At 48.0% G+C, this 14,344-nt stretch overlaps 2 protein-coding genes across 2 annotated transcripts in view; one reads left to right on the forward strand and one right to left on the reverse strand.

The window, feature by feature from the left end:
• LOC132832624 (uncharacterized) overlaps positions 1–7,235 on the forward strand; it is a 35,270-nt gene extending 28,035 nt beyond the window's left edge. Inside the window, exons 8-9 of the mRNA XM_060850706.1 lie at positions 3,080–4,053; positions 4,940–7,235. Of these exons, the coding sequence (XP_060706689.1) occupies positions 3,080–4,053; positions 4,940–5,016 (1,051 nt within the window). The 3' untranslated portion in view covers positions 5,017–7,235. The remainder of the gene's footprint in view (positions 1–3,079; positions 4,054–4,939) is intronic.
• A 4,689-nt stretch (positions 7,236–11,924) lies between these two features.
• Positions 11,925–14,344, reverse strand: part of LOC132832625 (uncharacterized) — a 58,420-nt gene continuing 56,000 nt past the window's right edge. The window contains exon 19 of the mRNA XM_060850708.1: positions 11,925–13,050. Coding sequence (XP_060706691.1) covers positions 12,509–13,050 — 542 coding nt within the window. The 3' untranslated portion in view covers positions 11,925–12,508. The remainder of the gene's footprint in view (positions 13,051–14,344) is intronic.

The raw sequence follows: 14,344 nt of genomic DNA on the forward strand, positions 1-14,344 counted from the left end.
AAACAGCTGCGGTCCCAGCACCAAACCTTGTGGTACCCCATTGGTCACCGCCTGCCATTCTGAAAGGGACCCATTTATCATTACTCTCTGCTTCCTGTAAGCCAGCCAATTTTCAATCCAAGTCAGTATTTTGCCCCAATACCATGTGCCCTAATTTTGCTTACTAATCTCCTATGTGGGACTTTATCAAAGGCTTTCTGAAAGTCCAGGTACACTACATCTACTGGATCTCCTTTGTCCATCTTCATAGTTACATCCTCAAAAAAATCCAAAAAATTAGTCAAGCACGATTTCCCCTTCGTAAATCCATGCTGTCTCTGACCTATCCTGTCACTGCTATCCAAATGAGTGGTAATTTTGTCTTTTATAATTGACTCCAGCATCTTTCCTACCACTGACGTCAGGCTAACCGGTCTATAATTCCCTGTTTTCTCTCTCCCTCCTTTCTAGAAAAGTGGGACAACACTAGCCACCCTCCAATCTGCAGGGACTGATCCTAAATCTAAAGAACATTGGAAAATGATTACCAATGCGTCATGATTTCTAGAGGCACCTCCTTAAGTACCCTGGGATGCAGACCATCAGGTCCCAGGGACGTATCAGCCTTCAGGCCTAATGGTTTATCCACTACCATTTCCTGCCCAATATAAATTCCCTTCAGTTCATCCATTACCCTAGGTCCCTTCAGCCACGATTACATCAGGGAGATTGCTTGTGTCTTCCCCAGTGAAGACAGATCCAAAGTGCCTACTCAACTCTTCTGCCATTTCCTTGTTCCCCGTAATAAATTCACCCATTTCTGTCATCAAGAGCCTAATTTTAGTCTTAAATGTTGTCGGGAATGTTGTCCTGATCTTGCTGCACATGGCAACTATCTGCTTCAGCGTCTGAAAAGTGCTGAACGTTGTGCAGTCACTGGTGACTGTTCTTATTTCTGACTATACAATGGAGAGAAGGTCATTGCTGAAGCAGCTGAAGATGGTTGGGTGCATGACGCGACCCTGCGAACTCCTGCAGAGATGTCCCAGAGCTGAGATGACTGACTCCAACAGCTACAACCATCTTCGTTTGTGCCAGCTATAACCCCAACAGATTAGAGAACTTGCCCCAAATTCTCATTTACTCCAGTTTTGCCAGCCTTGATGTTAAGGACAGTCACTCTCACCTCACCTCCGGAATTCAGCTCTTTTTGTCCATGTTTGAATTAAGGATCCTGAGGTCAGGAGCTAAGTTGCTTTGGCAGAACCCAAACTGAGCATCAGTGAGTAGATTATTCCTTTTCGGGTACTATGTGATAGCACTGTTCAAGTCCCCTTTGCTGATGACCATTCAGAACCGCTGTGTCTATAGTGTTGTTAGGGTGTGAGGTTTTCACCCCAATGACAGTGGGGAAGGGGTGGGAGAGAGAGAAAACATTCTGTGATAAAATTCCAAGTCAGGATGCCATGAGGGCTGGAAGTGAACTCTCAGGCGGTGGTCTTTCTGCTTGCTGCTGTTGTCTCCCTCACTGGATGGGGCCCTAGGCTTGAACAATGCTGTCAAGAGGAGCCTGATGGCTGATAATGGAGGTGTAGTCAATGTCTAGATTTGCTTGGACAAAATTCAAGGGACAGAGCAGGTTCCTTGTGTGCAGAGTTGAAGAGATTGTGAGCAGCATGCCAATCTGGTGTACTGCAGGCAATGACCATGCGGGCCTTTAGTCAACTGTCCATCAGGTGTATCATGAGGTGGTCACTGGGGTTTTGAAATGGACTCTGTGCCCAAACCCTGGGGAACTTCCAGCATCCTCTCATTAATGAAGAGGCAGTGACCCAGTCATATTAACACTGAGCTAGTAATGCAGAGACCCAGGCTCTCTCCTCAGAGATGAGTTTGAATCCCACGCTGCCAATTATTGTTAAAAACACAACTCGTCTTTCGGGGGAAGGAGACCTGCTGTCCTTACCCCAGCCTGGTCTGTATGTGACTCATGTCACTTAACTGCCCTCTGGACATGAGGGATGGGCAATAAATGCTTGACTGGTCAGACACATCCATATCCCATGAACAAATGGAAAGTCCTGATCTGGGACGGAAGCACACCATGTACAGATTAATTATCAAAATCCCTTGGAGGACCATCAACTCAGTGACAGACGCTCCTTGGTCTGCCGGAAACCTGTTGGTTTTCCAACAAAAAAGAGTTGACCTCGACCGAGCGTTGCAGACTGGCACGTGCTGAGGGACGCGGTAAAGCTTGGGGCAGCTGCTGCCAAGGCCTAGTGGGGAAAGACCACAGTCTGAGGGCATTCTGTCAAAGTACAGCTGTCGAACCCTCTGCTTGCCTCAGGAGTATGTCAATGGTGCCCTGCACGAGAATGGAATCCATTCAGCCTTTGCAACTACAGGGGACGTAAGATCCTGCATTGGCTTTCCTTGATATGCAAGGGCTTGATAGGTGCCATAGTTCAGCGGGTAGCACCACTGCCTCACAGCACCAGGGTCCTGGGTTCAATTGCCACCCTCGCGCGACAGTTGTGTGTGGAATTTGCACTTCCTCCCTGCGTTAGTGTGGGTTTCCTCCGGGTGCTCCGTTTCCTCCCGCAGTCCAAGGGTTCCTGATGAAGGGCTTATGCCTGAAACGTTCGAATTTCCTGACCCTTGGATGCTGCCTGACCTGTTGCGCTTTAACCAGCAACACATTTTCAGCTTAGTGTAGAATTGCCCCACCGTGCCATAGGGATGTGCAGGTTAGGTGGATTCAGGTCATGGGGGAATGCAGGGCTCCGGGGATGGGGGTAGGTGAATTAGCAGTGTAGAGTTGCCCTACCATGTCATAGGGATGTGCAGGTTAGGTGGATTCAGGTCATGGGAGAAAGCAGGGCTTCGGGGATGGGGGGTAGGTGGGTGGAATGCAGTTCTGAGGGTCAGTGTGGACTCAAATGGGCCAAATGGCTGCACACTCTGCAGTGATGCTGTGCAGACCTGCTTGAGGACGCGTCTCCTGTGCATTTTTCCCAGGAAAAAGGGAGTGTATATTTTATATATATTATTTCTCGCCTCCCAGGGCCATATTGATTTGTTATTACTTTCCCCCCAGGAACCTGCTGCTGGAGATCCTGCACAACATGTGCTACGCGGCGTCGGCCGAGGAGTACGACCTGCTGTACCAGCAGCTGCTGGACACCAACGCGCAGCGGGCGATCGACTACTTCCACCGGCGGTGGCACGGCCGCCGCGGGCAGTGGGTGGAGAGCTTCAAGCACGAGGGCGAGACCTACCTGACCAGCACCGTCAAGCGGGTGGAGCTGCTGGGCCAGCAGCTGCAGGCCCGCCTGGGCCAGCCCACCGAGCCCGCCGGCCTGGCGGAGGGGCTGCTGCGGGCGCTGGCGCTGCTGCGGGCCGAGGGCGAGGGCCGGGCCGGCCAGCGGCAGCTGCAGCCGGGGAGCCCGCCGGCGGGGTGGGGCCCGGCGGCCGCCGCCTACTGGCGGCTGCTGACCGGCTACGCCTTCGCGCGGGTGCGCCGCGAGCTGGAGGAGGCCGACTGGGTGAGCTTCCTGAGCGCCGGGCCCGAGCGGGCGCGGCCCGCCTGCCGCCGCCGGGCGCTGCTCACCGGCCCCGGCGGCTGCCAGTGCGCCTTCCGCACCGCCATGCGGCTGCCGTGCCGGCACCTGCTGGCGCTGCGGCGGCTGCGGGGCCACGAGCTGTACGAGCCGGCGCTGTGCTCGCCCCGCTGGAGCCGCCGGGAGCAGCCTGCACCGCCGCCGCTCCTCCTGCCCCAGCCCCAGCCCCAGCCCCAGCCCCAGCCCCAGCCCCAGCCCGAGCCGCCAGCAGCAGCCGCGCCCCCCGAGCCCGGGGAGCAGACCCCAGCAGCAGCACCGGCACCGGCACCGGCAGCAGCAGTCACCGCCGAGCAGCAGGAGCGCTACAGCCAGGCGTCCCGGCTCTGCCAGAGACTCTCGGTGCTGGCCGCCGGCTGCCCCGCCGCGGAGTTCGGCAGCTGCCTGGCCGTCATGACCGCAGTCAGCAACATCTGGGCTCGGGGCGGCCAAGTGCAGGTCACCGAGATCAACGGTTAGTGACTGTGTTCGACAAGACCTGTGGGTGTGGGTGTGTGTGAGTATGTGTGTGTCAGTGTGCGTGTATATGTGTGTCAGTGAGTGTGTATGTATGTAGGTGTGTCTGTGTGTGTGTGTGTGTATATATGTCTGTGTTTGAGTGTATGTGTCTGTGTGTGGGTGTGTGTGTGTGTGAGTATGTGCGTGTATATGTGTGTCAGTGAGTGTGTATGTATGTAGGTGTGTCTGTGTGTGTGTGTATGTGTCTGTGTGTGTGTGTATGTGTCTGTGTTTGAGTGTATGTGTCTGTGTTTGAGTGTATGTGTATGTGTCTGTGTGTGAGCATGTGTCTATGTGATTTAAGATAGAAAGGTGGGCGATAATTACTAAATCAAACTCCGAGAACTTGAGGAGCGTAGCGATGACCCAAATTCTTTTGTATCAGAAGAAGTTACAAAAGAGAACAGAGGCTTTATTACATACTGTATTGTAGATGTGAAAATCTATATACCACCCATGTCCTCTGTTGCGATCACATTTTCTATCGTTCACTGTGGTGCCCACTGTGTTGCATGTGTCATCTGTCGCTGGTTACTACCATGTCCTTTAATCACCATTTATTTGCCCCATCCAGTATTGTCAATTGTTGTTGCATACGTGCACTGTCACTGGTTGTGGCCTCTTGTTGCCAGGTATTGGCATGTATTGTCTCACTACTTATTACCATGTTTTTTGCCACCGGTGCCACGCACGCTTTGCATTGCCAGTTGTTAAGTGCCCCCTCACCTTGTTGCTACACTTGATCATTATTAATGTTTGTGACTGAATGCATCTACAAGTTACTTTTGTGAATATTACTGACCTCTAACATCACTCACCAGGGCTTGCTACTTTATTTTCAGTGACTCGCCCAGGAGAGGACAGACCGCCAACACCCGAAAACATGCCAAGTGAGGTTAACAACACAAATCAGAACTGAGTTTAAACCCAGCCCACGTCGGACAAGAGAAACTCCTTACGTTCACCGGGGATGGATTTCCCTTACTCTGATCCGGCTTCAGGATGTGTACAGATGGATTCACCCTCAGACACGCTCATCCGTGATCATCACTGCACAGCGAGCTGTCTCACTGGGCCTTTGGTTTGACTGTGACGTTAATTCATTTGAAGGCCTGAAGGTCGGTTGAATCGGCCAGTCATAAACCAGAGAGAGATTCTGTGGTGATCCTGGTGAAACCTGCCACGATTTGTGAAGGGAATTGCCAGTTTGTTCCCATCAGTAAGGTGTCTAACTCTCAATGGATGAGAATCTAAATGTAACAAGAGGAAGAGAGGCAAGAGCACTGGACTTTTAAGCTCGAACAATAGCAAATGCAGTGTGTAGGCAGACAGCCATGTTGGAGTCAACAGTGTGTCCACACCTTTGGTATGTTTCTGACACTGGCATTGCCAAGCAAGATAGGTTTGTTCAAACTGTTGAACAGATATTGACACTTCCCTCATTTCGAGCATCTGCTCTTCACTAAGGAGCCTGGAGACAGGTATGGCTGGACGGATGGAGAGGCTGCCATCTGATCAGGCCCGTGACTGAAGCTGGAACAGTAAAAGGCCATTCAGCCCCTTCGGAGCAGGGATTGTTGGGCAGTGAGTTGACAGAATTCTCCCTACCCTCCTGCCAGCCTGTATTACTTACAAACTATCACACCCTCCCCACCCTCAAAGGAAAAAGCGGGTTTAATGAAGCAAGACACTTATTGCAGGGCCACGAATGGAACTTGGGTCTTTCCTGGTCAGTTGTGATCATGCAGTATCCTTTGCATGTCCTTCCCTTACTCGGACAGTGTAGGAGAAACAGGAGGGTCAGCACATCCTTCAGCTAAAAACAGAAAAGGTCAGAAACATGCAGTGCCTGGAAAGAGCAGAGAGATTATAACATTTAATCCATGTGTAACCCTTCATCAAATTCCAACAGGTTCTGCCTCAATATGGGATCAATAAGAACTATTCTCTAAAATTACCTTAGAATGTACACTTCTCAGTTAAGGATTGAGTATTCAGACTTTACTGACAGGATGCTTTGCAGATTCCCAACAATCTCTCCGCTCTTCACAGACACTGCATGTCTCCTGCTTCTACCGAAAGGATGGGTTGAACCTCCCATTTCTGTCCTAATAAGGGAAGGACACTGCAAAGGAGAAATCAGCCAACTCTCTGCCCAACAATCCCTGCTGATCTCATGAGGGGCCGAATGGCCTTTTACTGTTCCTACTTCAGTCACAGGCATGATCAGATGGCAGCCTCTCCATCCGCCAGTCCATACCTGTAACCAGGCTCCTGAGGGAAGAATAGATGCTTGTGAGGTGCATTCCCTCCCCACTCTCTCATTCCCACTCTCTCCCCCACCCCCCCCTCCCCGTCTCTCACTTGCTCGCCCCCTCTCTTGTTCTCTCTCCATTACTTTGTCCTTTCCCTCACTGTTGTGCTACTTTCTTTTCTGTTGGTTCCTTTCTCCCTGGTGCACGCTGCCTTGCCTCATGGTCCGTTTTCCCTTTCTCATTTTCCCCAGTTGCTAAATCTGACCTAAAAGCAAAAAGGGCCTGGTAACAGCTGCCGAGACAGAGAAACAGTTAACTTTCTGAGTCCAATATGACCCAAATTCAGAACTCAGTTCTTCAGAGCATCTTACAGAGAGTCATTAGACTCCAAATGTTTGGTTTGTTTCTCCCTTCACAGGTGCTGCCAAACCTGCTGAGTTTCTCCATCACTTCCTGTTTGCATTACAGATCTGCACCTACATTATTTTTGCTTTTATCTTCATCTGACCAGTTCTCCCAAGTTTCTGGCATTCTCTGTGCCCTGTTTGCTTTGCCCCCTTGCCAGCCAGTTGAGTCTAAACTGTTGAGATTCTCTTCCGAGCTCCATGCAATGGCTAACACTTGCTGATCAATGTACCCGATTGGTTCTCATATGAATGAAATTTTTATTAATACATCAGGTCTTTTTGGATACGCGAAGCATTGTTCCAACAATGTTGGGATAGCTCGATGTATAGCACTGGTTTGAATTAACTTCCTTTAGTGTGTGAAAGGTCCAACGTGATTGTGAATTGTTCACACTTTTTAACAATGTAGTAGGGCTCATCTATAGAGTGCTTTCTGTACAATAAAGGCTTTTCTTTCACAAGCGACAGCTCCATTTGTTGTTTCATGTCTAATCCCCATTCTAGTCACTGGAATTGCCAGTTATTGGTGTTACCTGGATAATCACTGATAGCAAATGGAGAGTTGTGTAAACTGCTAAACTGTTTGCAACCAACTGAACCGTAGTCTAATAAAACATTCCTGGTATCTTCGTTGGTTTGTGACACAAAAATGACATTGACTGAGGTGAGTGAGTCTCTTAATGCTGCAAAAATGGCTAGTTCAGTGTCCTCTCTCTCTAATGCAGTGCTTCCCAATCTATTTCTCAGTGTGACCCCATTTTAATGCGTGGAAACTTAACATAATCCCAGATATCGATGAGGTCAAAAGTAGACGGGCAGGAGGCTGGAAGAACACAGCGAGCCAGGCAGCATCATGAGAAGAAGGGCTACACCCGAAACGTCAACTTCTCCACCTCCTGAAGCTGCCTGGCCTGCTGTGTTCTTCCAGCCTCCTGCCTGTCTACTTTGGATTCCAGCACCTGCAGGTTTTCTTGTGTCTCTGACCAAGTCAACAAAATCAAGCCAGTGACAATGTTTCATTTTTCTCATTTCTATGCAGCTTCGTATTCTCCTCTCCTTCCCTGTGGAATTAGATGGTGCCAATTCCCAACTTGAATGTCACAGTGATTATCTGGTAGGAGCAGTTTGCCACGTGTTTCTCCAGGCCTTCAAGCAGCTCCACATTCATCACAATGTCCCTCCATGCTCCATGGACACCATACTCTTTTACCCTCCCACCACAATTCAGCATGGGCAAACCACCAGCCTCATCACATCATTTTTTTCCCCAGATCAACTCACACACCACTTCAGCAACTCAAGACTTCGCTTTGGAATTTTGCACCACTTCCAATCTGTCAGGTAACTTACTGTGTGCATAGGCATGCGTTTCATGTATCAACGCAGGATAGACATTATGGCTCTGAGATTAATTTCTCAGCACTCACGGCATATGGTGGCTCAGTGGTTAGCACTGCTGCCTCACAGCACCAGGGTCCCAGGTTCGATTCCAGCCTCTCTGTGGAGTTTGTACATTCTCCCTGTGTTTGCGTGGGTTTCCTCCGGGTGCTCTGGCTTCCTCCCACAGTCCAAAAATGAGCAGGTCAGGTGAATTGGCCGCGCTAAATTGTCCGTAGTGCATTAGAGGGAGGTGGATCTGGGTGGGTTGCCCTTCGGAGGGTCAGTGTGGACTGGTTGGGCTGAAGGGCCTGTTCCCACAACTGTAGGTAATCTAATCTTACTTTGCACTGATTTGGAGACCCCCAAATGTCTATGGGTGCATGGGTTTATTCAGCACTGACGGAAAGGTAGGCAGTTCGTCTTGGTGCAGCGGACAGCAAAGGGGTGGCTGTATAGCAGTGTGCTCCATCAATGTCACATTAGATTACTTACAGTGTGGAAACAGGCCCTTCGGCCCAACAAGTCCACACTGGACCGCCGAAGCACAACTCACCCATACCCCTCCCCTAACTCTACGGTCAATTTAGCATGGCCATTTCACCTGATCCGCACATCTTTGGACTGTGGGAGGAAACCGGAGCACCCGGAGGAAACCCACGCAGACACGGGGAGAACGTGCAAACTCCACACAGACAGTCGCCTGAGGTCGGAATTGAACCCAGATCTCTGGCGCTGTGGGGCAGCAGTGCTAACCACTGTGCCACCGTGCCGCCCTAATCTACACTATGTGTCAACAGTTTACACAGCAAGGCAAAGGTGAGGACTGCAGATGCTGGAAATCAGAGTAGTGCTGGAAATGCACAGCAGGTCAGGCAGCATCCGAGGAGCAGGAACATCGACGTTTTGGGCAAAAGCCCTTCATCAGGGATAGAGACAGGAAGCTTCCAGGGTGGAGAAATAAATTGGCGGGGTGGGGGGGGGGGGGGGAGGTGGCGCTGGAGAGAAGGTAGCAAAGAGTACAATAGGTGACTAGGGGGTGGGGATGGAGGTGATAGGTCAGCGGGGAGGGTGGAGCGGAGTTTACACAGCAAACTCACCGCACATGCTTCAACCAAACAAACATGGCTGAAAGTCAAAGCAGTACGGACCTTAGTGGAGTAGCAACAATGTTTCCCTCTGTCTATGATCATTCAAGTCCACTTATTGTAGATTGACATATTATACTGCTGCTGTTTCTACCTGGATATCTGTCGTCATGGCCAGAGTCATCTGACTTGGGCCACCATTACACATCCTCTTAGTCCAATTAAATATTAGGTGGTCTCATTTCCACACTGCCTCCGAAGACAGATTTCTGCAGCAACATTTTGATCAAATGGCCAAAGTACTGAGCTTTTCTGGATGTTAACCTTTTGGAGTTCTTTTACGTTTGCAATTGTAAATGCCTCTTCATTTGTCTAATGCTCTGCACGTTAACCTTTCGGAGGCGCAGACCACAGAAGGCTGGTTCCTAAACCTGTGTCAACGTTCCATCACTATCGGGGGGAAGTGAGTACTGCAGTTGCTGGAGATGACAGCCAAGATTAGAGTGGTGCTGGAAAAGCACAGCATGTCAGGCAGCATCCGAGGAGCAGGAAAATCCACGTTTCAAGTAAAAACCCTTCATCAGGTTCCATTCCTATCATTCTAGGACAGCTGACTATCTCTATCAAGTCTTAGTTGGTGTGAGTCTGGAGTCACATGGAAGCCAGTCTAGGATGTTCTTCCCTAACAGGCATTGGTGAAGCAAATCAGTACTTATGACAGTCACCGTTCCGCTAATACTCAACAGTTTCTAATTCCAGATTTTGTTCTTCGAATTCCAACTTCACCAGCTGCCATCACGGGATTTCAACCCAGCATATTAGCCTAGCGTTTTGGATTCCTAGTCCAGTAACAAGTTACCATGACATAAGAAATGAGAGGCTGCTGAAATTTCTCCAGGGATCAGACATAATCCTGCCTGCACGCTGTCTGATTCAGCTCCTCTTGTCCCAGTGTGCGCCCAGTGACAACCATAAGGAAACTGCCTAGCGCCACTTTCCAATGTGGCTCCATGCTGGTGAATGAGGGACACAATGAGTACTGCTCCCCAGTGTGTGAACACACCAGTGACCTGGAAGGCTACTATGCACACACACACACAATCCTCTTTACAAAGGGCACACCCGCAATGTCCAGCTTCTGGGTTGGCTGTACTGAGGTGTACTGAGCTTGTGATGAATGAGTCCCATTCCTGCTGGACAGTGTGCATATGTGCCTGTGAATACCACCAATGCAACAGGCAGTTGACCAGCCTGCCAACACTAACAGATAAAGATGTACAAACCAGCCATTCAGGAGAGATGGGCAGCGATCAAGGGACAAAAGGAGTGAACTTGAAAAATGAATGAAAATGGGTCAAAAGTGTGGTGCTGGGAAAGCACAGCAGGTCCGGCAGCATCCAAGGAACATAGCCCGAAACGTTGATACTCCTGCTCCTCGGCTGCTGCCTGACCTGCTGTGCTTTTCCAGCACCACACTATGTCTCTGATCTCCAGCATCTGCAGTCCTCACTTTCTCCTAATGAATGAAAATGGCCTAACCGTACAGTTATACATCGACAATGGTGACTGTACCCATGGGTTGCATTTCCTATCTCCATGATCACCCACTGAAAAGGTTCCCCACTCCTGGGCACTACAAAATCTTCTTAGATAGACCCCAATGCTGCAACAAACTCAGAGTTCGTGTGCTGTTAGTGAAAGAACTGCTTGTTTGTGTAATGTTCTGCTAGTGTTTAATGCAAGCATGTTAAAATAGCAAGACAATAATTTTAAAATTCCAAACACCCGTAAAACTAAAACTTAAGTTAGTTATTTTATCATTGACTATTATCCTACACTGATTACAATTGAACAGAATTTATTAGGTTAATTGATTAATGCACTTTGATTGCTTGACATTTACAAAGAAGAACAGTCTAATTGTTAAACTAAAGTGAGTGCTGTTGTAGCTTCAGGAGGTTGGAAGTTCATATTGAGACATGTCTTTAGATTAGCATGTCCTAGTGCCCATGAAATAATAGATTGTGGTCAAATACAATTTTGCACAGTGTGTCAAATATGCCCAATGTTGAGTTCCTAGATTTCGACTGAATCTTTAGTTGTAGTGCCATAGAAAATGATGGGCAGTGCTCTCAGTGTGAAGACTACACCTATGCAGTGGTCACTAGCAATATTTTCTCAACAGATGCAGACTAGTTACCTGGAATTTGGAACACATTCTCAGATGTTAGTGTGACTTCTGCAAACTCTTCAGGTCTGGGTGTGGCATTGTCTTTTCTGGTTACTTGGTTGATGCTGGGCAGTTTGTACATTTTGGAGCATTTTAACCAAGTCCAGAACTATATTGATAGCATTTAACAGTCAAGCACATTGTGGTGAGTCTGAAAGCATAAACAGGCCAGATTGAGTAAAGACCACAGATTTCCACAGCCCTTCCCCCAAAAAACATTTGTGAATGAGAAGCAAAAACAGAAATTGTGAAAGAGATGTAAAAAAACACACAACAGTCTGGAATCCCCCAGTCAACATATTTCACATATATAATTCCTCAACTGCCACAATTGAATAGAATCAGAGACATAAAGCACAGAAAAGGCTGACAAAATACTTCTGTCAAAAACCCTGACTTTATAAGGAAAAGTTATTTTGCAAGTTGAATGACAAAACTTTAGAATTAATCAACATCTACAAGTGATGCAAAATCAGAATTGTGTTAACAAAAGACAGATTTCAGATTCACAATATTGTCTTCTTGAAAACGTTTGGTTCATCCCCGAGCTAAATCTTGCTCAGAATTTCTAAGGCCTCCCGAACATTTTGTGTTCCCACATTGCAGTGATGTTGATTTTTAGCTGGTCCCAATTATGTATATGTTCATGTCTGCCTGTGTGTAAAAGATGTTACTGCCATTTCCTCACACTGACTGTCATTACTTCACCTTGATACACAGAGGCCAGATTCACAAAGAGGCAGAGGTTCTGTCAGGGGAATGGCCAGGACTGAAGAATCCTGGGTTGGGAAGCTGATGTGAGGAGCCAGGAAGTGAAATTGGAACAACTTCCTGCTGCAATGTAACACACACTTCAGTCAGTGAGTACACTCCAAACGGTCAGGACAAAATACACTTTCCAATGCAGACTTTCATCCCCCATTACTCATCAACAAATTCCTTTTTCCTTAATGCTGCTTCTAGATGTGACTCAATAGTTACTCGTAACATGTGGAAAAGTCACCCAGTAGTAGTCACATTGACCCCACACTCTGAGACAATCTATAATTTATATCTACGGTTCAAAATGACGCAGTTTAAGAGGAATATCTTTTTTACCCTCATGGTATTGTCCAGGATAGAAGAAAGGAAACAGTTTATCGGTGAATGTGTCGGTGAATGTATAGAGATGGGACATGTCATCAGCATTGTAAAAGGTCACCTGCCCTCCCTCATAGTCCAGGTAAACTCCAATGGTCCTGGGTTTCACACACAGAGTCAATTGGACAAATGAGCGATCAGTAACTGTATACTTGTTTTCATCCTGAAGCCACACAATCCAGTAACCGTATTCTGGTCCGAGTCTAATCGCTCCCTTCCTATTGGATGACGCTTCAGTCACACCCAATGCCCACACAGTCTTTTCTCCGACCTCTACCTCCCAGTAGTGTTTCCCTGATGTGAATCCCTGTGAGCCCAGGACACGTGGAATTGTATCAAATCTCGCTGGGTCAGGAAGCTGGGATATGTCGTTTCCGGCTCTCACACTGGTCAGGTCCTTCGACAGGATGACCTCACAATGTGCTGTGTTTGGATCCAGGGTCAGTGAGGCTGGAACTGGCAAAGTAAAATAAACACTATGTTAGTGTATTTTACTGAGGAACATGGGTGAACACAAATTAATATTTGATGTCTGTAAAATTGGAGAAATATCCTGTCCATAACTTCAGCATTGTGAGTATTATAGAGTAGGTATATTATATAGTACACCACAAGAGCCCCTACACACGGGGCAAAGCTTTCTTTTACTCCTTAATCAACATGTCCAGATGTGACACACCTCTGAAGTGGGTGTGACTTGAACCCACACCTCCTGACTCAGAAGCAGGGACACTGCCACTGTGTGACAGAAGCCCCTTTACGGAGCAAGGCTTTAGTGCAAACCTCTCTCCACCAATTCTGAAGCTGTCCTGGTTTCCCCTTAAAGGGACCTGCACAGGGTTCTCGTGGCACTGTCTCCCTATCTCTGAGCCAGAAGGTCCAGGTTCAAGCACCACCTGCTGCCCAAGTGTGTCATAACATCGTTGATCGCAAATATCGATAGGAAGACTCTTTTCTTTGAATTAAGTGGCCTATATTTGTCACAGACCAGACATGAGCATGTTCTCTGCACATCGTGCTGAGTCTCAGTATTGTCCACAATGAAGTAGAACACAGTTCAAAGGTCCCTGATACTACCCTGTGGTCAAGGAGACACCGGTTTGCGAGCGATGACCAATATTTAGAGATTGAAAATTCTTCCACCCTCGGGATGTTTCAAAAGGCTGCTTATCGCTCACTCAATAAAAATTTATATTGCAGCAGAAAGTGAACACATTTTAAAAGTGGAAGATTATTTGCAATGATCTATGTCAATAGATCAATAATCTAATACAAGCCTCACTTCTAATTTTAAAACAGAAGTGCATTGTTCATGTTTAACCTGAGGTATACAGGGAGATGGGACTCCAAATACGTAGTTAGATGGAAAATCACTCACAATCATAGTGAGTGGCTAAACAGGCTTAAGGGTGGTGAAACGAGCTTACTTCTGGTGTTATGTTCACCGCTCAGACTCTGGGCTGAGAGAGAAACAGTCAGCCAAGGCTCCAAAGTCTGATCCTTGTCCAGAGGTAGGTCCAAGTGTATAAATATCATGATCCCTTTATGCTTGTATCATGTAAACCATAGTTCTTTGACTGAGAGGGCAAAGACTGCTGCCCTCTACTGTTAGTAACAGGCAGCAGTTACAGGAGTACTGCAGAGGAGAGTAAACCCTCCAGGGGTGGGACACAATGCTATGGGGTTTCTTACTCTCAATGTTAACAAAGCAAAAGAACTGATCATTGACTTCAGGAAGACAGGAGGGGGA

This window comes from Hemiscyllium ocellatum, chromosome 35 (assembly GCF_020745735.1).
Source record: "Hemiscyllium ocellatum isolate sHemOce1 chromosome 35, sHemOce1.pat.X.cur, whole genome shotgun sequence".
NCBI lineage: Eukaryota > Metazoa > Chordata > Chondrichthyes > Orectolobiformes > Hemiscylliidae > Hemiscyllium > Hemiscyllium ocellatum.